The sequence below is a fragment of the Carettochelys insculpta genome, chromosome 26, assembly GCF_033958435.1.
Source record: "Carettochelys insculpta isolate YL-2023 chromosome 26, ASM3395843v1, whole genome shotgun sequence".
Lineage (NCBI taxonomy): Eukaryota > Metazoa > Chordata > Testudines > Carettochelyidae > Carettochelys > Carettochelys insculpta.
Genome location: NC_134162.1, coordinates 3843152 through 3866431, shown reverse-complemented (window position 1 = coordinate 3866431; position 23280 = coordinate 3843152). Strand labels below are relative to the sequence as shown.

The 23280-nt window shown below is 42.5% G+C and overlaps 1 protein-coding gene across 1 annotated transcript in view; it reads right to left on the bottom strand.

Annotated features, from left to right (window-relative positions):
• Positions 1-248: 248 nt before the first annotated feature.
• The window catches only part of IPO9 (importin 9), a 76917-nt gene continuing 53885 nt past the window's right edge, over positions 249-23280 (bottom strand). Inside the window, exons 16-24 of the mRNA XM_074977837.1 lie at positions 23087-23235; positions 20143-20271; positions 18895-19170; positions 18023-18189; positions 13235-13368; positions 9308-9427; positions 6822-6923; positions 4127-4203; positions 249-948 (exon numbers count right to left, since the gene is read on the bottom strand). Of these exons, the coding sequence (XP_074833938.1) occupies positions 838-948; positions 4127-4203; positions 6822-6923; positions 9308-9427; positions 13235-13368; positions 18023-18189; positions 18895-19170; positions 20143-20271; positions 23087-23235 (1265 nt within the window). The 3' untranslated portion in view covers positions 249-837. The remainder of the gene's footprint in view (positions 949-4126; positions 4204-6821; positions 6924-9307; positions 9428-13234; positions 13369-18022; positions 18190-18894; positions 19171-20142; positions 20272-23086; positions 23236-23280) is intronic.

Below are 23280 nucleotides of genomic sequence, written 5' to 3'. Positions count from 1 at the left end.
ACTTCATACACATCTCAGGCATGTGAAGGAAGAATGGTATTTCAGAGAACCAGTTTTATGGAGTAAAGAAGTTAAAAAAAAATTATGGCTGATTGTATTCAGAAAATCCAGTCTTCAGTAACCGCATTCCACCAGAGACTGAAATTGTAGCTTCCTTTCAGCATGCGCATGCAAAAGCTTTAGCAAAGAACTGATGCAATGTTAAAGAAACTAGATGGAAGCTCCCACCCACAACATAAGAAACAAGATGTTCGTTTAATTTTATTTCAGCTTCCCATCCAAACGCTTGTAAACAGACTCCATACCAGTTAGGCATCTTTTTGATAAAAGTGTCTATAGTTCTATAGAAAAGTCACATGGTAAGATCAAGATATTTACCCTGTATGTGTTATGCAAGTATGAAGAGAGACAAAACTTCCAAGTCTCAAAACACATCCAAGCAACCTACAAAAGACCCGATTCTTTCATCATTCTGTCCAGCTGTGTTTTGTGAAACTCAGTTATGTACCTCTTCAGAGGCACATATAACGTTTATTTTAAAAAAATATTTAAGGACACATTATTTTAAGGACCTCCTGGAAAGGTGGTTTTTTGTTTTGTTTTGTGGAAAACGTGTTCCCTTCGTGACAGCAGAGTGCAAAGCGCAGTCTTCAGTGTTTTCTCAATAATCTTTCCCTTAGCAGAGTTAAGGTAAGACAAGGTTCAGTACTTCAAGATGAGGAAGATCATATCCATTACAACAGGTGAACACTGGAAAAAGTTTCATGTTTAATCACAAAACATGGAATAAGCTAGAAAAATATTGTCCAGATATGATCAGTATGGCCTCTACACAGTTCATATGCCAATAGCTTGAAGCACTCTTCTCTCATTCTCATTGAGATGGTCCGAGAACATTGCATAGCAAGGCTGCTGTGCAAACTGACACAGGAAATCAGTGAGATAGGCCTAGAAGGAAGATTAAAGGACAAAGTTAACATGTTTCAATACATCTATCATTGCTTAGCTTTAACTCCCAAAGTTTGTAGAATGTGAGAGAAGACAAAGTGAATGACCACTAATGTAGACTGTAAGGGAAGGTGCACTGTGCTTGGCCAACAACAGCCCATGCTACATAGACTTCAAAGTACATGTCAAACAGGCCAAGTAAAGAAGCCTCCAGGCCAAATCGGGTTCCAGACCTCTTACCAAGGTGAGAGCACAGGGCCAGTCAGATTATTTGCTCATGACCAAGTACTGTGTCATCTCCATAGGTATGCTCAGGAGCAATGTGTTGTTACAAATCTGTTCCATACTCACTCCATCTCCAACCCATCCCAGGACTTCCCTAGTAGGATGTATATTGTCAGAGATAGTTCTAAAAGTTAAAAATTAGTTTGTTGTTCCCTAATTATAACACTATATTGCAGTCCAGCAGTTTTCCTCTTAAATACTCGCCTAGTGTAAAACTCAAACGAAAAATTCAAATTGTTCTTCATCCTATCACTAGAAGTGAGGAGAAAGCAGGCTGATGCAGAGGGCTGAGAAACAGGAGGCCATAGGCTAAAAGGGGGGTTACAGGAGACAGTGAATGGAGAAAAAAGCAGAAGCGAAGAGCACAATAGCTGGGAGGGGAAATACTATGGATTTAGGACCTAGTGTGGGAGGCAGCAGAAGAGAAAGGGGACAATATGTGCACAGCCTCAGTTGAGAGTTGCATGTACTAGAACGTATTTGCTCTTTTAAACTAGGAAATGTCATTAAAAAGGAACTGTAAAAAGAATATTAAGAGGCAAAGTCAAGCACGCCAAAAAAAAAAAAAAGCCTAAAACTTAGGTCTCCATTACAGCTTGAATTTTGAGGCCTTTCACATGTACATTGCAACAAGGCATTAAGAGGGTTGTGAGATTGCTTCACTTTTTTACAATGGGAACTGACCATCATTCAGTGCACAGGGTAGAGGATGCCCAGAGAATGATGCTTCTAGTGTGTGGGATGAGTCTATGGGTATCTTCACTAGGTGTCAATCTCACCTCTGTTCCTGGTAAACTGATTGAAGTGATAATTAAAAATAGAATAAATCATTTGAAATATCAGGGTAGTGAGTGTCTATTCAGCACAGTTTTTGCAAAGGAAGATTGTGTGTCACTAATTTATTAGAATTCCCTAAACATGTCACTAGATTAATGGATAAAAGAAATACTTGACTCGAGGAACAGAAAATTGATGATAAAGAACTCTCCAATTCAGTAGACAAAGGTTTAACTACATTCAGTAGCTAAGAGTTGAAGCTGGACAAATTCAGACTAGGAATAAGGAACAAATCTTTGACAGTGAGAGTAGTTATCCACTAAAATAACTTAGCCAGGGTTGTGGTCAGAATGTAATTTGTGGGAGGGCTTTTCTAGTGCTCAGCCCTCGCATTCCTTTACATGCTGGTGCACAGCCCTTGCCCTTCTCTGGAAGTAGATGCAAGGCATCACCTGACGTGTATAATACTTGTGAGGTTGTGCTTTGCAGAAGACAGCAATTTTACTACTTGAGCCCAGGCAGTCATATTATATATATTTAAATTTAAACTGAGTAAACCATTGTTGTGGTGGATCCTCCATTACAAAAAAAAAAACCACAAAAAAAAACTCAACACCACATGTTTAAATATACTTCTAAAAGCCATACCATAGTTCAAACAAGAATTAATTCTGGGAAGTACTGTGACATGTAATAATGGTCAAACTAGACCACAAAGATCCCTTTGGATTTTAGAATCTATTAATCAGTTTATTTAAACTTTTGACAGGTCTCTGATAAGGTGTCTCACAATATACTATTAAAGAATCTAAGCAGTCAGGGCAAGAGGCAAAGTATTGAATCAAACAAAAAGGATGATAGCAGTGTATCTGAAAGTTACAAAGGAGGCACAGTGTTTAACACCTCACATTAGAAGAGGAGGGGAGCAGCTGAAGCTGACAGAATTTTGCAGATTATAGTTTAGGATAATTAAGTCGGAAAAAGCCGAGGAACTGCAGAGGAACACGGCCAAGCTTCCCAGGCACAAGCTATGCAGTCATTCTAGTGTTTTGTTTTTTTTGTTTGAAATCTTGAGTATTTGACTTTGCACACTTAGAAATAATTTTTAACATAGGTTTAAATCCACAGTACAGCTTGTTGTTTAGGCTTTGGTTATTCTCCACGCATTTTTCAAGTTAGTTGCTGGCCCTTAACAAGTTGCCAATTCAGTACTTTTAATGTAACATGATACCAACCAACTTCACATTTCATCTGCTTGTTCCTCTTCCAAAAGCCTCAGCCTATTACTGAACACGAGCAGAACCTACTAGCATACATGCACCTTACATGCTACCAGGGTTAGTTTCTCAAATTCAATTTTTATCTTCCATATTAAAAAATACATTTCTAAGTTGTCAGTCATTCCCACAGCAGAGATAAGTCACAAAAAGCACCTCTTCTTCCTAGCTTGTTGCTTGGATAATGTCACCCTCTGACTCTCTCCTGGCTCCCACTTTTCTGCTACATCAAATCTTAACTGCCTGTCTTTACTTTCAAGGACTTTATTTCCACCATCCTCAATTACTATCAAGCTGTATTTGCTTGCTGCCAGTCTCCACAGCTCACTGGTTAAATTTTCAAACAAGCCTCTTGGTGTTTTCTTCAATGCTGCCTTCTCATCTGTGTGGCACTTCCCATAAGCATGTGCAAAGCTACCTCAGCCTCCTTCAAATATCTCCTAAACACTCTTCTTTGTCCTGATGACAAAAAATAATTGTTATGTAACGTAAGCACTGTCCACCATGCTGGCCATGTTTCCTCATGGTCCCCTGTCTGCCTGTACATCCATCTGTTGTCTCTTCGCCATTTGTTGGAAGCTCTTCAGGGCACAGGCTCTCTCTGTTTTATTTGCACAAGACCTAAAACAGTGGGATTCTGGTCCATGCCTGGGTGCTTCAGTAATACAAATAATGATAATATGCTTCCTTCTTCATTTCCAGAGCCGTTCCAATAAACAGAATAAAAATACAGAATGAACTCTCCTTACAGTGTTCAGTGCTGCACTTTTATATAATGAATAACTGGAGACAGACAGACAGACAGGCATCAGACTGCAAAACTCATTTTAATACATCACCTGTAGATCTATTTGATAAAGAGGGTCCTTTAATGCATCTGGATCATCTTCTTCATCATCATCATAGTAATCCTCATCTGTCAACACAAAACATGGGTGTTTGCATTGAGGGAGGAAGCAGCTATTGTTTTATAAGTGCATCCCACTAGGCCTCTGGCTATCTCACGACATGCACAGATTTCAGCACAGCTCACAAATGTCATTTTGGATAAAACTTCCACTTAAAAGAAACTAGCAACCTTTATTTTAAATGGACCCAGGGCAGTGAGGAATGGTAGAACAAAGAGGGGCAGGAACCTTTAGCCATTTACAGCTGCGATGAGAGTTCAAGTAGCACACAGATGTTTGTCATTCGTTATATGCACTAACATGCACACATTAGTGATCCTGTATTGTGGCATTAACTGTTCCAAACTGAGTGTGTCTTGGCTGACCTCTTCCACACCTAACACAAATATGTCCTTTATTAGCTATACATCATGCATTAGTTACAAAAAATGCATTTCCATATGATAAGGTTGAATTATTCCTTAGGCAAAAAAAGCATACATTGAGTAAGTTTTCCTTTCATTAAAGCTACCTAAATGAATGTGTATTGCTATGTTCTCTGCAGGTCAAGGCTAAGATGAACAAACTCCAGAGCCCAAAGATTAGCAGTGAGAAGACGGGATCAGCCTGGCAAGACACTGTCAAGTGTTGGTGTGGGAGGCAGAGCATGCTGAGAAGTCAGAATCAGATCTGCCCATGACAAAGACCCTGGAGTGTTAACAGTTCAGAGGTGAAGACCAGGAGTACAATCAGCACTGCTACTGAGACCAGCAATTGTGCAGATGGCTGTGCTGGGACTCAAATCATAAACAGTCAAGTGGTGATGCCTGAACAGGTGCCACTAGAAGAGCAGGCTTACCCCTAGAGACTCACAGAGGGGCAGGGGCTTAAGCACAGGCTGGGGAGCTCTCATCTCTGTGAATCCCTATACTGCCCAGTACATACCAGGCATTAAGGAAGGCTCAACCAGCACCAGATCACCTTTGAGCAAGTCCACGAGAATAGGGCTTGGTGTGACACAGGGGCATCCAGATCTTAGGTCATGGGAGCATCTGGTACCTTCTGTGCCAGTGAGGCTGCTGTCAAACGTATTAGTGACATCAATTTGGGCATCTTGGAGGTGAACACCAGAGAGTGGGAGCAGTGCTGCATCAGAGATTTCAGGTGAGTTGAGCCCAGTCTCGGCACCAACCTCAGAGCCAAGGACAGTGTGCAGTGCACTGAGGATGGGAAGTGCAGAGCCTTGCCATGGAGGCTGAAGTGCCAACTCCATGAGCTGCTGCAGGAACCAAAAGTCACGCTCCTTACAGATACAGGGCTTGAAACTCCTGTAGATGTGGCACTTGTTTGTTTGAGCTTCACCCAAGCAAAAGCAGGAGTTCTGAAGGTGGCTCCTTGGCATGGACTTTAAGCAGTCACAGCACTGCTTAAATCCTTGGGACTTTCTCATTACCTTAACCCGCAGAGGGGAAAATGGCAGGAGGAGAAAGACCTTCCTTACTGGATGACTAACAGTAACTGAACTGAAACAATGAATATGCTAAATACACCTATTTACAACTTACGTACACAGGAGAGCTAGGGCACTCTAGTGTAGCACCAGGAACTTCAGCCACAATAGGAACAGCCCCATGGGCAGCAAATGAACTGTGGGGGTGCCAGGTCACCGGGGTCATATATGGGCTTCCCATAGTTGACAATCCAGGGGGCTCCCCAGCCGACCTGACTGCTAGCTACACTCAGGAAAAGCTTTCTGACAGCTGTGCTAGCAGGTGTGCACACACCTAACTTGAATAGATATGAGCGAGCAAGCACTCAAAGAAGAACCATTGCATCATGAGAGTTTTCAATTTCCTAAGCTACTGCCAGTGCAACAAAACAATTCTTTTATGTTGCCGTAGTTGTGCTAAGTAAGATTCTCTCTTCAAATTATACTCCCACCTCTGCTTCGTAGCCCTCCAGATCACATACCCAGAGCGGCCCTTTCCCATGACACATCTATTGCTTCAGGACCACACAGGACTTCTTTCTACAAGAACACAAGATTTGATTGGACGTATGGGCTCCTGTAAGTTCTGAGACTGTCATTTTGTGACTTTAGGAAGTATCAACCTCTGCACCACCATGTAACCCATATTTATACCTACCTCATGACAGTATTGTGAAGACAAATTAGTACTTGAGATTCACTTAGGCCTGGTCTACATGAGAAAATTAAGTCAGCAAAACTACATTGTTCAGGGGTGTGAAAAATCCACTTAAGTCTTTGGGTAAAAAGTGCTAGGTTGATGGAAAAGTGTTTTTGTTGATCTTGTTATAGCCGCTTAGGGTGACAGATTACCTATATCAGTGGAACTATCCCTTGTGTAAGCATAGGGAGTGTCCACGCTGAGGCAGTGCAGCGTAGTATTTTAAGTGTAGAAAACCCTGAAAAGCAAATGGTGCTGTATTGTTTGATAGCTTCTAGTCTATGAACTGTCTATTTACAAGATGTATTATGTGCTCTTCCCCCTAGACTTCAATTCCACATTATTTCCCTGCCCTCCATATTATACAAGTGATTATCAGAAAAAAATGCAACTTTCACATTTGCATACCCTTTATCAATCTGATCTTCTAAAACAGTGAATTTAACAGTTGTGTTTACCATATTTGTGCGTGGCAAGAATATCCGATAAAAGTTGTCCAGCTAAACCTTCATCTTCATCCTCTTCATCTTCCCGATCTTCCCACATATCATTGGAGTCATCTGTGGATGAAAAAGGTTTCTTAAAGATCAATTTGACACAGAACCAGCACCCAGAGAATCTGCAGCCCCTTACGGGAAGTGCAAGAGCAGAAATCACTTATGCCCACGTATTTGGATCAAGGAAGCAACATTCTTGTACCTTTACAATCAACGGATAAGGTTATAAATATAAACTGCTTCCAAAAAGTCAGACCACTCGCAGACCACAAAGTATTTAAAGGAGTGTTTAACAACCAAGAAAAACAATGGTTACAACAGTGACAGAGAAATAGCTGTGTTAGTCTGTATTCTATCAAAACAAAAAAGCAGTTAAGTAGCACTTTAAAGACTAACAAAATAATTTATTAGGTGATGAGCTTTCATGGGACAGACCCACTTCTTCGGATCATAGCCATACCAGAACTGACTCAATATATAAAGCACAGAGGTCCAAAAATTGTTATCAAAGTTGACAAATCAGGAAAAATTGTTATCAAGGTTGGTAAATCAGAAGAGCAGAGGGGCAGCAGGAGTGGAGTGTGGAAGTTAAGAGTTAGATAAAACGAAGTATGTAAAAGAGTCCTTATAATGGACCAGGTAAGTGCTGTCCCAGTTCAAACCACAAGTTAATGTGCTGAATTTGAACTTGAATCCAGAATTTGAATTCAGAACCATCACATATTCGTTATTAGATAATGAGATTTTTAATAAACTTGTGTATCAGACTGAAGAATATAATCTTGTAATGTAGAGTGGCAATCAAGGGATGTGTCAGATAATAAAGTCCCAGGATGTTTTCAGACTCCAGCAGCAGGGAGGAAAAGAGAAGCCATCAGCTCTTTAGTGGGGACAGGAGGAGCTCAGCCAACCACCCTATAGCTTCCTCCCTCCTGGGCTGCAGGGATACAGAGTACAACTCCCAGTGAGAGCCAGTGCCTCTTCACCACTGAGAATCCCCACCAGTAGTGTCCCAAGCAACTGGGGATGTGTCACATGAGTTTTTCATTTATGCATGTTTAACTTGCCTATCCAAACTAATTTCCTTCATATGACCCTGCCAGGGACTCTCCATAGCATTTGATCAGCAGATTCAGTTCTTCAAGTACTTGCTCATGTCAGTTGCATTCCAGGTCCATGCATGCGGCTGTCAGGTTTCTTGCCTTAGCAGTATCCATAGGGCTGGCTGTGGTACGCTCTGGAGTGCTGCACTCATGCCACCCATGGTGATCAGCTGGAGCACCTTTCTTCCTTTACACAAGCTAGTGGTTTCTCCCTTTGGAACTTAATGCTTTAAGGCCTTCATACAGAGTTTGTATTTGGTGGTGTTAAATAAAGTATTAGTTTGAAGTTAAGCGTCCCAGTGAGGCCTTTGCCCTTGGTAGGGCATGCTCCAATCTGCGAAGTGAAGCTCTGCTTCGACTGCAGCACGCCTGTGCGTTTGATCCCAAAGCAGCTGTCTTAATTGCTTGGGGAAAGAGCATGTTAAGGAGCAGTACAGTATCTGCAAAAACTTTCGGCCCCACACCCAGAAAGGGCAGAATATCTGCCTCAGAGCTCTCCTGATGGTGTCTGCCCTCTGACCGGTTTCCAAGCTGTCCAAGCAGGTTGCATCAAACGTCCAGGTGCAGCATGCTACTAGAACTCTGCTTCTCCCAGCAATGTTCACCATTGCCAGCACTGAAGAAGGAGGCTGAGAAGAATTCACCACCACCCATGAAAGGCTGAAGGGCCATCTACTAAGGGACCCCGGCCTGGCTGCCAGGTTACTCTGAAGCCATGCTATGGTGCCTACTCAGCTGGGGTTTCATTCAGCATTTCATAACTTTGACCTTATCTCTAGTGCACAGCTAGTGACAGTCATGTCTGTGTCCTGCAAACATCTTCTGGCTGAGTGCATCTTAAGAAGTGAGTTAACTCATGAAAGCTCATGCTCTAAACTTTTCTGTTAGTCTATAAGGTGCCACAGGACCCTTCGTGGCTGAGTGAGAGTCTCATACATATTTTGCCACCTCACTTGTTCTCCCTCTTTTCCAGGTCTATTAAAAATAAGTCTTAGCACACAACCTTGAAGCATGCTGCTGTTCACTTTGTGCCATGATGAAAGCAGTCCACATATTAGAAATCAAACCGATTGTCTTTGGGTTAGACCCTATCATTTTGTGATCTTCCAGATGTACTACTCTATTTTCAACTGCCACTTAGACTATTTATCAGAAACACGTGAAGTTAACAAGGATGTAATTTTGTGAAACTCCCTAGAGTTCTTTCAATATAGTTAAAACATTTATTTATCCAATTCTCTAGTACAGTAGCTGTTTTAATGAGATTGCTCATTTTTGCTAGCAGCTCAGCCTCTCAATTTATTCTTCACCATCTGAAAGAAAAGAGCCTTGAAATCATCATACCTTGGCTCCACTCTGCAGCTGTCTGGCGAGATGCATTGGCTTCCATTGCATTCGAAAGTTCATTTATTATTAATTTCAAGATTTTTACTAACAGTGGAATGTTAGTCCAACGTTCAGGATCTGTAAGATCAGAGGAAGGAAGATATAAGAATTCATTTTAACAAACTATGTTAAAATCTGCAAAGCTACTACAACGATCTAGTTTCAATACATGCTGGAAATATTCACTGAATAGAACCACACGTGTCTGAAGTTGATGAAACACCTGGAGGACAAAACCTATCAACCAAATCTGAATGTCAACTCCATTATCTGCCTAACATCAGTAAAAAATGTAAGGGCACATACAGAAGAGTCAGGAGAGAGAGAAAGACAGAGGGAAACTTTAATGATGTAACAAATACATCTCAGGTCTCCAACTGTATAATGGAGATAGAGGGTTGGGTAGCAGGATTATTGTATTTTCTATATTTATATTGTAAGCTACTTGAGGCAGGTTGTGACTCTTCCTATATGTTTGTGCATGGTCTACTATATAACTGGGCTCCAATCTCAGCTGGTGTCTTCAAGGTGCTACCATAATATACATGTGTAACCTCTTGTTTCATTTAAATACTCTTTAGGACATTAGTTTCAGATTAATAAAACTCAGATACAAGAAACTGAGCAGGACCAACACATTACATCAAAATTTAACAATTGTGCACATCTAATTCTTACACAGACACCTTCCTCATCATGGTTATGCAACATGAAGGGAAAAAAGGTAGAGGAAGGACCCAAAATACCTACTAATTCAGTACCCACCCCCCAAAAACAAAAATAACTGGGAAATGGTTTAAGTAATAATCAGATTTTCAGAAGTTCTGTTTAAAAAAAGAGAAAAAAGCTTTTGATCAACGCGAAGTACATAAAATTAAAAGTTTCACAGAATGATGAGTCAAGGCCTCACTCAGGCTGTGTATAAACAAGAGGGATTTGTCGGCAACATAGCCATTTTGCCAACTTAAACCAGGGAGAGACCAGATTCCTAAGGACATTCTGTCAATAGGAAGTCGACAGCTGTACTCCACTCACCACTGTCACTGGTCTGGATGTTTCACGGGGGCCTTCTGTTGACAGAAAAGGCCTCTGGGACACCAGACAACCCTGTCTGCTGTGCTGCTAGTGGCCATTTTGCCGACAGAATGGCTGGGCAGTTCAGCTGCTCTCTGTCAAACATAGGGGATTTTTCTTTCAATCCACTTTATGGTCTGGCATAAATCAGTCGACAGAAGTTTTGTTGCAAGGTATCTTCCAAACAATACTTCTGCCAACAAATCCTTGTAGTCTAGACATAACCTCAGAAAACGGGGTCCAATGAACATGTGTGACTCTCACACAGCTATGCTGAACATTTGCTTTAGTCTGGCAGTATAGAATGATGCTAGCGATCAGCATTTGGGTCTCAAACCTGAACCTCAATGTCATTGGCCGCCCCTCCCCCCCCCCCCCCCGCATTCATACATACTACAAAAATTCACTTATAAATGTGCATATGCATAACTTTAAGGCACTGCAGGCAAAAGAGGTCATGCAACATTTTAAAGTTATAATCTGCTGATTGTGTATATTCTGTGCATTCTTGAATGTGAAGTAAGAAATATTAAGTGGAAACCTGTTTCGTTCATATTGGTCTTCTAGTGAAAGCCATTAGTAGTACTTCAGGAACCCTATAAAACAGTGATCAAGATAATAATCTGAAAATGGCTTTGTTTCTCCTATAAGCCCAAACTGTGGTTGCCCCTACAACGACAAATCACCTGGTGCTGCCATCCATCTTGAATCTGCTTTTTTTTCCCATGGGGATGGGGAGATAAAATGAAGGATTCCTGCCCTGGGGAAAGTCTATTTACGATACGGAAAGCAATTAGCCTTTTGTCTCAGTGGGCCTTTGAAATGGCCTCCTCAACTTGGGAGAATACACATGAAGAAACCTGAAAACAGAATTCTAAGGATACTATAAGTTGTAGGCTGAAGCCAGAGACAAAAATCATCTCTGTCTTGAAGGATTTTACCTGGAATAACAACTAGTGAAAGAATTATGTTCTGTAACAATTGCTCTTACTTCAATTGTCTTATTTGGTGTGGTTTGTTTATTTTGGCTTAGTAACTTTGATCTGTTTATTTTCACTTGCAATCACTTAAACAAAAGCACTTCTGTTCATTATCAAACCCAGTGTAAGTAACTTACCTGGGGGGAGCAACCACTGTGCATATCTCTGTCATTGATAATAGGGGAAAACTTCTTCATGCGTGTTCTCTGTGTAAAATTTTTACACAGCGCAAGATGGATTTACCTGGGGTTTTGGTCCCCTTTGGGGCTGTGATCCTAGGTGCTGTCAAATCCCCACATCTGAGCCCTCTTAGAACTCAGCTATTTCAGCCTGTGTTATTCAGCTGGGGGGGGGCTGCAACCCCAACTTTGTGTTGTGGCTGGGGGAGACCAGTGCTTCTGGCCCAGCAAAACAGAGTGGTGGAACACCCTGGAGTACAGCAGAGTGGTATGATCAGCACCACCAGCTGACAGTGCCAAGGGTACCCCTGTGATAGAACCCATCACACTCAGTTTAGAGACAATCCAACCTTTATTTAAATGAGTAAGGATTTTGCCATTGACTCCCCTGGGGGCCAGAGCTGGCATCATGTCAGCCAAATGAACACAGCATAACCACCCTGAAGCAATAGCCCTTAATCACTAAAACACAGGGAGTCCTTTAGAGAGAGCATGACCATACTGCAAGTTACTACTAAACTGCTCCCCACACCCATGGGTCATTCCCCTGATGTTAAGTATCTTCTAATACAATGGAGGGGGATAATTTTCACAAGAAGGCCATTCCAGGAATTTTACAAGTAGTCTTGTGGAACCTTATAAAACTAACAGATCTATTGTTAGTCTATAAGATGCCAAAGGACTTCTCATTATTTTTGTGGATACAAACTACAGTAGCTACCCCTCAGATACTTTTTTCCAGGAATTTGGTTAATTCTTCACAGGCCAGCTCCAAATCCCTGTAAGAGGTGGGGTTGAGGGCAAGAGAGAGTGAGTGAGTGTGTGTGTGAGATGGGGTTGAGGGCAAGAGAGTGAGTGAGTGTGTGTGTGAGAGAGAGAGACTGGATGTGTGACAAGCTAGGTGTGACATGCTGTGTGGATATTTAACATTGGCTGGGTAAATTTCTGAGACACCCCATCATGCACAGCTGTTCATTTGTCTCCTCCTCTCCCCAGCTCTGCAGAGATGGAGAATATGTGGGATGAAGAGTGCATGTCAGAGAGTGAGTGTTCAACTGCAACCCAACCTGGCCTTCCACATTAATCAGAATGTATTCCTCCCAGTGCTTTCTCCCCAGTCACACGCCACTAGTGAGGGAGGGAAGATGCACATCCTGGATGTCAGATATGCCTTGGCATACCAGACAGAAATGCTGGGTGGGTCAGATCTGATATTTTGCCCACTGCTACTCTAACACCCAGTGGAGGTAACTTCAACCTCATCAGGCAAGTTAGTCCTTCATCTTCTGTACTGTAATTATCAACGGTATCCACTGAAATCTCATTGCAGACAGAGAAAGCACCCCAATGGCATCAACTGGCAGCCCTTCAGCTAAGAGAGAACTCAGTGTCATGACATGATAGTGCGAGACTCCCTATCCCTAATTTCCCTTAAAGTGTACCAGCAGTGTTCCCAAACCCACACAAGAGTTTGGTAAACATCTAGTAAATATGTTAAATTTGTTAACTTTGGACAAGTTCCAGTAAAAAAAAGGCCTGATTTCTACACAGCAACAAACAGGAGACGTAGAAAATCTTTTAGGAGGTGCTCCAAGTATTCTACAGGGTAACATGTATGGACCTAACCATGTTAGAGCAATCTGATTACTTACTTTTGGCTGATTTGGATCGTGTGCGTATTCCCTCATCCATATTGAATATTTCTTCACCTTTCACTCTGATGTCCTGAAGGCGTTTGTCATCACTGTTGATACCATACTGGAGGAGCTTACACAATGCTACAGAGCTGAGGAGGAAAAGCATAGTGCATAACATATACATAATCCAAAATGTGACTCAAATACTAGCTGTGACTCAAATACAACTTTATTCCATTTGCAAGCTCTCTCTCAAAAGGTCTCTTCATGATAGTTGCACAAGAACTCAAAAATGAAAAAACTGTTCCACACCCACCCTCTTATTCTACATTTGCACTTGCAGCTACAGATATTCAGAGACATAAGCCTCTCCTTCCTGTTTCATCTGTTGCAAAGGATTCACATTACTGATCAACACCATCATCAACCACCACCACCACGGGCTGATGCTTTACCCAAATTTCAAGAATCAATCCCTTCTCTCAAAAATCATGGAAGACCAACAATGTGTTTAAGATAGTATGAGGAAGATGCCTCTCAGTTATCAATTTAGGGGTAAAACAATTATTGTTAAGGTTCCCCAATCCTTTTCATAGCAGTTATCCCAAACTGACTCCATCTACTCATTCAAAAGCCCCATTATTATACACCTTGGGCCCAAAACATGTGACATGCTTATACGCAAGACAGGCCCAGTTCAGAAGAGTTTGCAGTCGATAATCAGTCTTGATGCTTGATAGAAAAAACAACAAAAAGGAACACTGAGGAGAAAGAGGAGCAAGGCTATAAAGTAGATGTGGCTGATGGCTGTGCACACAGCTTGTGTGATGGGCTGTGCCAGTGGCTAACAGGTCTGGATGCAGGAGATGATCCAGTTGGAAATCCTCTGTGAGGACACCAAAAAGACCTTCATCCATCCCAAAGTCACAGTGAACAGCTGCGTCAACCAGTGGAAAGGCTTGACATGCTCTAGGTAAAATGCCAAGGCACACCTGACATCCAGGATGTGCATCCTCCCTCTCTCACAAGTGGTGTGCGACTTGGGAGAAAACACTGGGAAGAATACATCCTGATTAATGTGGAAGGCCAGATTGGGTTGCAGTTGAACTTTGTCTTTGTACAACACCACCTATGGCAGTTCAATGTCAGGGTTTTAATATCCAACACTCGCCTTGCCAACTGTTACTACTACAAGGAAAGCACCCTTCCATGAAAGGTAGGAAGGGGGCAGGTGCCCACAAGCTCAAAGCGGGGGCCTGGGAGACTAGAAATAACTAAGTTAAGATCCCACTGTGGGACAGGAGCTAGGACCAGTGTGTAGTCTGTTTCAAGTAGAGAGACACTAGCAAATTCTGAGTCCCAAACCTGTCCCCAGAACGTGCACCTTGTACTGCGCAGCTCTTTGCTTATGTGCAATACAAGCTCTTAGAAAGTCCATCATTTCATTAACATAAAAAACAATAAGCACAAATCTTCTCAGATAACACACACACTGTCTCAGGTAAATAAAGCAAGCTTATTATAACAGAGATTTTAAATAGATACAAGTAATAAGGTGTAAGAGTCAGAACTGTTTACCAGGAAATAAAAAGATAAAATGCAACTTGGCACCTAACTGAGCAAGCTAAATGAATTCAAGACAAAGCTTTTGTCACCACCATGGTTTTACTGATTCAACTCCTTTAAATCAGGACTACCCCTAGTTCAACAGTTGCTTCCTTTGTCTTTCAAAAATTTTTGATGCTGTGAGGAGAGAGGTGATTTGTGTTCTCTGTTCTCCTTTCTTATTGCAATTCTCTTCGAGAAGCATTTCCAGCTGAGGCTTAGACAACCACAGATCTGTCTGACAAGAGGTAAATTTCTTGATCACTCCCTTCTTGTTGCCAAAGAATTCATTCTGAGGGGTAGCCGAGTTAGTCTATCTTTAAAAACAACAAGAAGTCTTGTGGCACTTTATAGACTAACAGATCTTTTGGAGCATAAGCTTTCGTGGGCAAAGACCTGCTTTGTCAGATGCATGGGGGGGCGTGTTCCAGAGGAGGGTTCAAAGAGGGAGTCTCAGTCAAGGAGAGGGCCAGAGTTGACAAGGTCTGGTCAGTCAGAGGATGTGGCTCATCATCAGCAGTTAATGTGAAGCTGTGAATATCAAGAGAGGACAAACTGCTTTTTTAATTGGTCAACCACGCCCAGCCTCTGTTCAATCCTTGGTTGATACTGTCAAATTTGCAAATGAATTACAGCTCTGTAGTTTCTCTTTGGAGTTTTTTTGTTGTAGGACTGCTACTTTTAAATCTGCTACTGAGCATCCATGGAGATTGAAGTGTTCTACAGGATTTTGTATGTTACTGTTCCTAATGTCTGATTTATGTCCATTTGTTCTTTTATGTAGAGACTGTCTAGTTTGGCCAATGTAAATTGTAGTGGGGCATTGCTGGCATTTGATGGCATATATTATGTTAGATGTGCAGGTGAAAGAGCCTCTAATGGTGTGGTTGATGTGGTTAGGCCCTGTGATGATATTGCTGGTGCAGATATGTGAGCAGAGTTAGCACCGAGCTCTCTTGCAAGGACTGGTTCCAGGTTTAGAGTTACTGTGGTGTGGTCTATAGTTGCTGGTGATAGTTCACTTGCTGGTGTTGACTCCTAACTGAGATGCTGGCTCAACTTTTGACTCTGAGGAAGTAGTTTGGACTGCAGTCAGAAATAGGCATTCAGAGAACCTTCAATGAAACTGTAACCAGTTATTACTGATGGTATCATTGTGGAATGTGTTCCACTACCTTGGCACTGAATTTCCACTGGGGAATTCGAGGGTTCTCCAATTACATGGTTGGGGATATACTGCTTTAGGAGCTGGTGTTCTCCATTCATTCAAGGTTTCCACAACATGGTGTGGTAACTTGTAATCAATGAATACTGGGGTCTGTTATATTGGGGATTTCATCCTCATTACTGCCAGCAGCCACCCAGAGATCCTGAAATTTTTTTCTGTATTAGCCAATGCAGTATTTTGAATTGTTTCATCTCTGGACTGTGTGAATCTATAGACTTGTCTTGCCAGTCTTGTTAGTCCCAATCCACCATTTCTGATTCTGGCATAGATAAAGCTGTTGCAGGTTTCAGCTTGTAAATGGAGCTATTTCTTGACAGCTCTCCTAATGTTGTCATCAAGAGAAGATGACTTTTTCTGCAGTCAATATTAGTGAGGTAGATGATGCTTGGTATGGGAAGGCATTGAGAATTACAAGCTTGTGTGATGGTTTCAGAGGAGCATTTTTGTTTTTTTTTAAAGCCAGGTTTCAACCCTGTCTGACAATGCCAGTTTGGTGAAAATCCAGTCCATGGGTCAAGTCCCAAGTATTTTTCAGACTTATCAGGCATGGTCACATTCACCTCCTTGGTTGATTTTCCAGGCTTTGCATTTGTTAATTGTGTGAGTCATGAGTTGGACTTATGTATGATACATAGCATTTTTAGCTTGAACCTTGAGCCCTGACAATTTGCAGAAGGCTTCAGGTATTTTGATGTTGGCATTCATGCCTTCCCATGCATCACTCAACATCACAAGATAGTTGGAAAAGACTAGTGTCATGGTTTTCTGTGATCTAGGTGAGACTCTCGGGCTATTGTATGCAGGTTAAACATCAGTGGGGACACTGTCTTCCTGTTTGATGCCCACTTTTACATTATAGACTGGGGAGAGCTTTCATTATAGTTGAGATCTCCCAGAAAAACCATTTCAAATACAAGCACAAAGCCAATACTTAACTTTGAATGTAAAAATGATACATGCATATGAGCAGTAAAACAGAATCAGTGTATTATAAGCTTTTAATAGACCCATCACTTGGCTCACTTGGCACAAGATTTGGTACATACATAGAACAATGGTTGCAACAATGTTGCATGTTCATTTCAAAATCCAATAACATCACAGCTTCTTACAGCATAGCGTGTGCGCACTGCTCCAGGGTGTGCCAGAGCCACTATCCTGTACATACTCTGAGGGAAAAAACTTCCAGCACCACTGCCTGTGGCAAACACACACATAATATGGAATGAACATGAGCAAGCACTTGAAAAATAGCACAACTTAAATATAAGCTGTAAGCACTTCAGGTTCATGGATGCTATATCAGTCACTAAAAACCCAGGCTCCACTGGGGAAACGGATGTAGAGACTGAAGTTTTCTGCAAAGCCAATTCTAGATAAACTATCACATTTCTGCTGATATTCCTCCTGTCCTGACTGATAATATGAATTCTAAAGACACCCAATATCTTGTGAGAAACCCTGAACAGTGCTTTGACAAAAATATAATTGATCACTTCCATGAACTAGACTCTCACTTCTCACATTTTACATCTCTCCCCACTTCTTCCCCATGCATTCCTTCAAACACACACTACAAGTCAGGTGAGCTTCTGCTCTGGCATAATAAACAGCAAGCAGTAAGAGGAAAACTACAGAGATGTTTCCTGTTCTGAAATTTTCCTCCCTCTCCACCTACAGAGCTGCCATGTAGAACAGCAGCCAGAAAAGCAGAGAGAGATTTCTGTCCAGCATTGGTGCACAGTAAGTATCTTGTTCCAGATGGCTTACAATTTATATTATTAGATGAGCAGGTGAAAGAGCCCCTAATAGTGTGGTTGATGTGGTTAGGTCCTGTGATATTGCTGGTGCAGCTACGTGAGCAGAGTTAGCACAGAGGTCTCCCAGTGCATCTAAGCTATAAAACATAACAGGGCAAGCAGCTAGCATGCTGACAACAGTTTGTAAGCCAAATGCTTATACTATTTTACCTGACTTTGCCTTCATACTGTCCATAGAACAAATGCTGCCGACTCATCCATTCAGCCATTACAAATTCCAAAGCAGGTTTGCCAGTTGGCCCAGGGAGACTACTCAGGAATTCTAACAAAGGCTCCAGCTGGGAGTGAACCAGGTGAGCAAATACCATAATCAAGGACTACAAAAGAAAAAGGAACACTAGCTATACATTATACATATGTAATAATCCAACAATTGTTTTATTTTTTTCTTTACCAAAGCTTGTTTCTTTTCCCCCAGTCCCCTGCGTGTTTCATGCACCTGCTAATACTAAATGTCTTGCAACTACTCCATGCCACCCCAGGGCTCTCACTTCTGTCATGCAGCAGAGTGGTGTAGGAAGCTGTATCTGGGAAGCACTAATCCAGAGAAAGTAGCCAGAGCCAGTAAGTGGCATCAATGGCCTGGGAGCAATCATAACCCAATTGCTGGGCTAGAGGGATCAGCTGGAGGTGCTGAGTGGCAGGACAGAGGTGGGAAAGTGAGAGCAATGTATCTGGATGGCAGATGGCTGAGAGGGTTGAGAAGCGGAGGAACAGGAATAATGGTGGATCCTCCCAAAAAGGACAATGTAGTTGGTGGGATGTCTTAATAGAAAGCTGGGAAATACCGAAATCAGGAGATAGCTTGCAACATGTTTGATGAGAGGCTTTAAATTTCTACTCCTCTGCTCCCTCAAGGCAAGTACTATAGGCACACAACAGCCATTTTGTAGCATACCTAGAATCTGCAATTGCATAGGCAGCAGATACACCGACATGTAACATAACCATATACTCCAGTGACAGTGTTTCTCTTCCTGACACTTACGATCATAGTTTACAGTGGGCCTCCACCTCCTCACCTGCATTACACTGAGCGTCTCTGCTTGTTGCATTTTGCTCAAGATTGCTCTCAGAATCTGGTCCAGGTTCTCTCCCAGTTCACTTCCTGCTTTGGAAATCAGTGTGGAGACTAGTCTGCCCACAAAGGCAGCTGTGAACTCTGAGGTTCGTGGATCCAGGAGTTGGCTCACCACCTGCATGACATACCACAGCCCATTGTGGCCTTCTTCATCATGCCATTGTGCAATCTGTTCCAGTGCTACTGAGACATACGCACGCAGACACTCACCACCATTCTGAATACAAGAGAGAATTACTGTGTTAGAACTGTCAATCTCAAAACCAACAATCTCTCCCATTCCCTCCCGCCCCCGCCCCCCGCAAGTGAAGCAAGGAGACCACCAATTCACCACAGCAGAACACACCTGAAATAGGAAGAAAGAGTTAGTAGACTAGGTGACCATTATAGGTAAAATAGTGTCAATTGTGAGAAATCCAATGCTCAGAAGGCCTGGAGTGTGAGTATCTGTAATTCCGTTTCAATCAATCTAGTGGGCAGACACATTTCAGGAGACCAACTAGAGTTCTGGGTAGCTAAAGTGCAACACAAGGGACAAACGCATCCCAGACTTCCACAGTAGAACTTGCCCTTGCTCTCTCTGTTTCAAAGGCTGTAGTGCAGCAGTCCAGCACACCATAGTCACCTTATTCTCACAGGAGCACTGTTCTCGTGGGCCACACCCACATGAGAAATAACTGGCATTGCAAAGTTGCTTCTCTCTGTTCAAAGATCAGAGAGGTAGAACACAAAAGGTTGTTGCTGGTACCCCTTCCATTCTCACTTGCAGAAGCTGTGGGAATGTGGTGGAGGAGAAAAGAAGAAAATATGGTGAGGCAGCAGCTGGCCATGATGGATTATACTTTGTAGGAAACCACCAGAAAAACAACCATTACTCAGAGAAAGTTAGGCTGTGACAAAATCAGCTGGCAGTGAAGCCCACCCTGAGCGTTCTCACTTCAGCCTTTTCCCTTTGAAAAATGCTGAAACCGGCAAAAGGGGAACAGGAATCAAATGCAGCTTTTCCCCTTCCCTCCTGTTTTTCCCTATTTGAATTAACTGCCAGCGTGTCTTCTGGTAGGGGTCAGACTGATCCCCCACAAGGCAAAATAACAGTCTAAACAGAGCGTGTCAAATGACTGACTTGTCTCACCCACTGTTTTGGGTTGACAAGACCCTGCAGTCCCTCCCCATTTCCTATAGGCCTTACCTGCATGGTAGCATTATCATCCGTGTGCAGGCTGCACTGAGCCACCGCAGGGAATGCTTGGCAGATCAAGAGCTGTGAAAGAGGAGGTTTCGTATTCCTCACAACAGTGGTTAATATATCAATAGAAGTCTGAAAGGGGAAGGCACAAAGAAAAGGAGAATAAAAATATAGTGCTTTCAAACAGGTCTCACAGCACAGCAACTCATTTTCGCAAAGCCTGGGAGGCAAAGGTGCAAGATGCAAAGGGCTATTTTTCAATGGGGAAAGGACAGCCAGCAGTGACAGATGCAGACTCTCCTGTGCTGCCTTGATCAAATGGGGCCCAGGGAAGAGAGCAAGAGCTTGATTTACTGCTCAGCTCACTATTCAGAAGTTTGAGAAATGTTCTGGTTAGTACTAAGAACAGGAGATGCCACTCATTACACACACCACAGACTGAACAGGAGTCTTATAAGACTGATTTCCTAACAGAGCCTCATTTCACTACTGAGCCCATGTCAAACCTCTGATGCCAGTCACCAGCACCCCATAGATATGGGACAGGAAGCTGAATGACAACAGACAGAGCATTCAAAAGCAACTCTGTCTCTGTACAGCAGTGGTGGGCAACCTGCAGCCCACTGAAGTTCAAACTGCAGCCCATGCAACCCCCAACATCTTTCCCTCCCCTCCAGGTGCCTCTTGTGCACATATTTTCTACTACTCCCCCAACCTCCCTGTATTTTCAGAGCACCATGAATCCCGATTTGTGCTCTGTCCCCACTTCTGCCCCTCCCTCCCAGAGCTTGAATGATGCAAATCAGCTATTTGCAGCAGTTTAAACTCTGGGAGGAAGGAGGAGGAATAGGAAGTGTGGGACTAGTGCACAAGAGGCACAAGCAGGAAGCAGCAAAGAAGGGGTTTGCAGGCTGCAGGTGGAACCCGAGTGGGGTTCAAGAGATCCTAAGGAAAGGATTTGGGAGGATGGAGAAGGAGAAAAGAAAACAGGGTGAGGCAGGAGCTGCCTCACATTATTTCAGAAACATTGGTTAGGCCTCAACTGGAGTACTGTGGCTACTTCTGGGGCCCACATTTTAGGAAAGATGTGGAGAAATGGGAAAGGGTCCAGAGAAGAGCAATGAAAATGATTCAACGTCTAGAAAATATGACTTATGACAGAACATTAAAATAATTTGTTTCATTTGTTTATTTAGTTTGGAAAAAGGCAAGGCTGAGAGCAAACACACAACAGCAGCTTTGAAGTACCTGAAAGGATGTTACAAGGAGGGAGAAAAATTCTTCTCCTTAGCCTCTGATGATATAACAAGAAACAATGGGTTTAAATTGCATCAAGAAAAGGTTAGACTAGACATTAGGAAAAAATTGATACTCTGGGTGGTTAAGCACTAGAAGCACTGAAAAATTGCCTAGGGTGGTTGTAGAATCTCCATCATTGGAGATACCTAAGAACTGGTGAGATAAATATCTAACAGGGATGACACAGATGGTGCTTGGTCTTGTCAGAAGGGCAGGGAACTGGACTTGACCTCCTGAGCTCCCCTCCAGTTCTAGTGTTCTATGATTATTTCAACAGCAAGTAGTTTTTATTAGCCCCCCACCCCCTTTCTCATCAGTTTTGTGTTTCCAAGTGGCTGTAATCACTTGCACTTCAGAGTTCCATAAAACAGATTATACTTTGTAGGAAAACAAAGTAGTTTTGTTTCAGCTTTTACCTCCGTAAAACACCTCAGACACGCAAGTATCAGGGAGGTTAGAAGATAGCAGGTAGCCTACAGCAAAGATAATTTCGAAGTCACCCTTAAAATGCTGTTCTGCTGGAACAGAACTGTACCTGATGTAGTTTTAAATATGTTTGTATGGAGAAAAGTGTTGATTAATCTGATTCAGCTAAAGGATTCAAGGACTAACCATAAAGGACATATATAAATCCTGCAGGAGGACTTCCTATCTTCAACTGTGCACCCTTGAAATATAAGTATAGGGCTCATTAGCAAGAGAACCACTTCCAACAGCAGAAAGCTGAAAGGGGAAATTAAACTAAAGTCAGCTATGGCAAAAAGTGCTTCTCATCATGCAAGCAAGTTCTCAAAAGCCTGGACTGAGCACCATGGGGATTGTGGCCAAGTGTGCTCTTTGTCTCTTTCTGCTGTTGCTAACATGTAGTGGTCTGAAGGGGAGAGGACATTTCTTGCAGGGCAGTGTCTGTAATGAGGCATCCACGCGTGCCAGTATCCTGGGGAAGACATGAGGGGTGACATCTCTCTGACCTCAGCAACTCTGGTTGAGTGTCTGCCGAAACAACGGATGGATAATATATACTCAGCTGATAATGTAAATATTTTAATGATGTATTAATACATTATAAATGGAATCAATACAAAGCATGAGCCTATGTATTTCTAATGTACACAGTTACACATATGGTGTTTCACTGTTTACAGAAAGGTGCAAACTTACATGGGAGAGAATGCACAGCTTGGGTTCTAAAAAGCTATGCATGTACCATGTCCAATGACAAGCCACGTGCATTACTGGAGAATGTCCTATTGTGAGAAATCTAACTTCCAGAGGTTGTACTACTCCATATGGTTAAAAAAAAGCTAAAGACTGTTGGGCTATGTTTACACCGATCACCAGTGGATCAATCAATCACAGAGCATCAGTCCTGGCTGCAGTATAGATCTGACCTTGGTAAAGACTGGAATAAGGCAAACAGACCACTGAGAAATAGAAGACTGACGAGCATCTCTTCCAAACCTGTGGGTCTCTGTCCCCAAAGGAAGATCTCAGTCACTTAAGACATTGCTGAAGAGTTTTGAGCATCCTTTGTTCTTTTCATACCAAAATAGGTTGATGGAGTAGGAATGGCATAAAGCCAATGTTTTCACTTGCTGCAGTGAAAATCCAACCTGCAGCTAAAACCATCTTTCGCCATAGTACTTACTGCACAAAGCCCCGCTGGAATCTTATCAGCAGGAGCCTGCATGATGCTGACAAGAGTTGGGATTAGTCTCATCTGCATTGGACCCTGGCAGGCTTCTATCTGTGCTAGCTCCTTAAAGATATCTTGGGCGAGAGAGGCAACAACAGGATCTAGAGTGAGAAAGCACCAGTTACTAAGACAAACTAATGAGCATT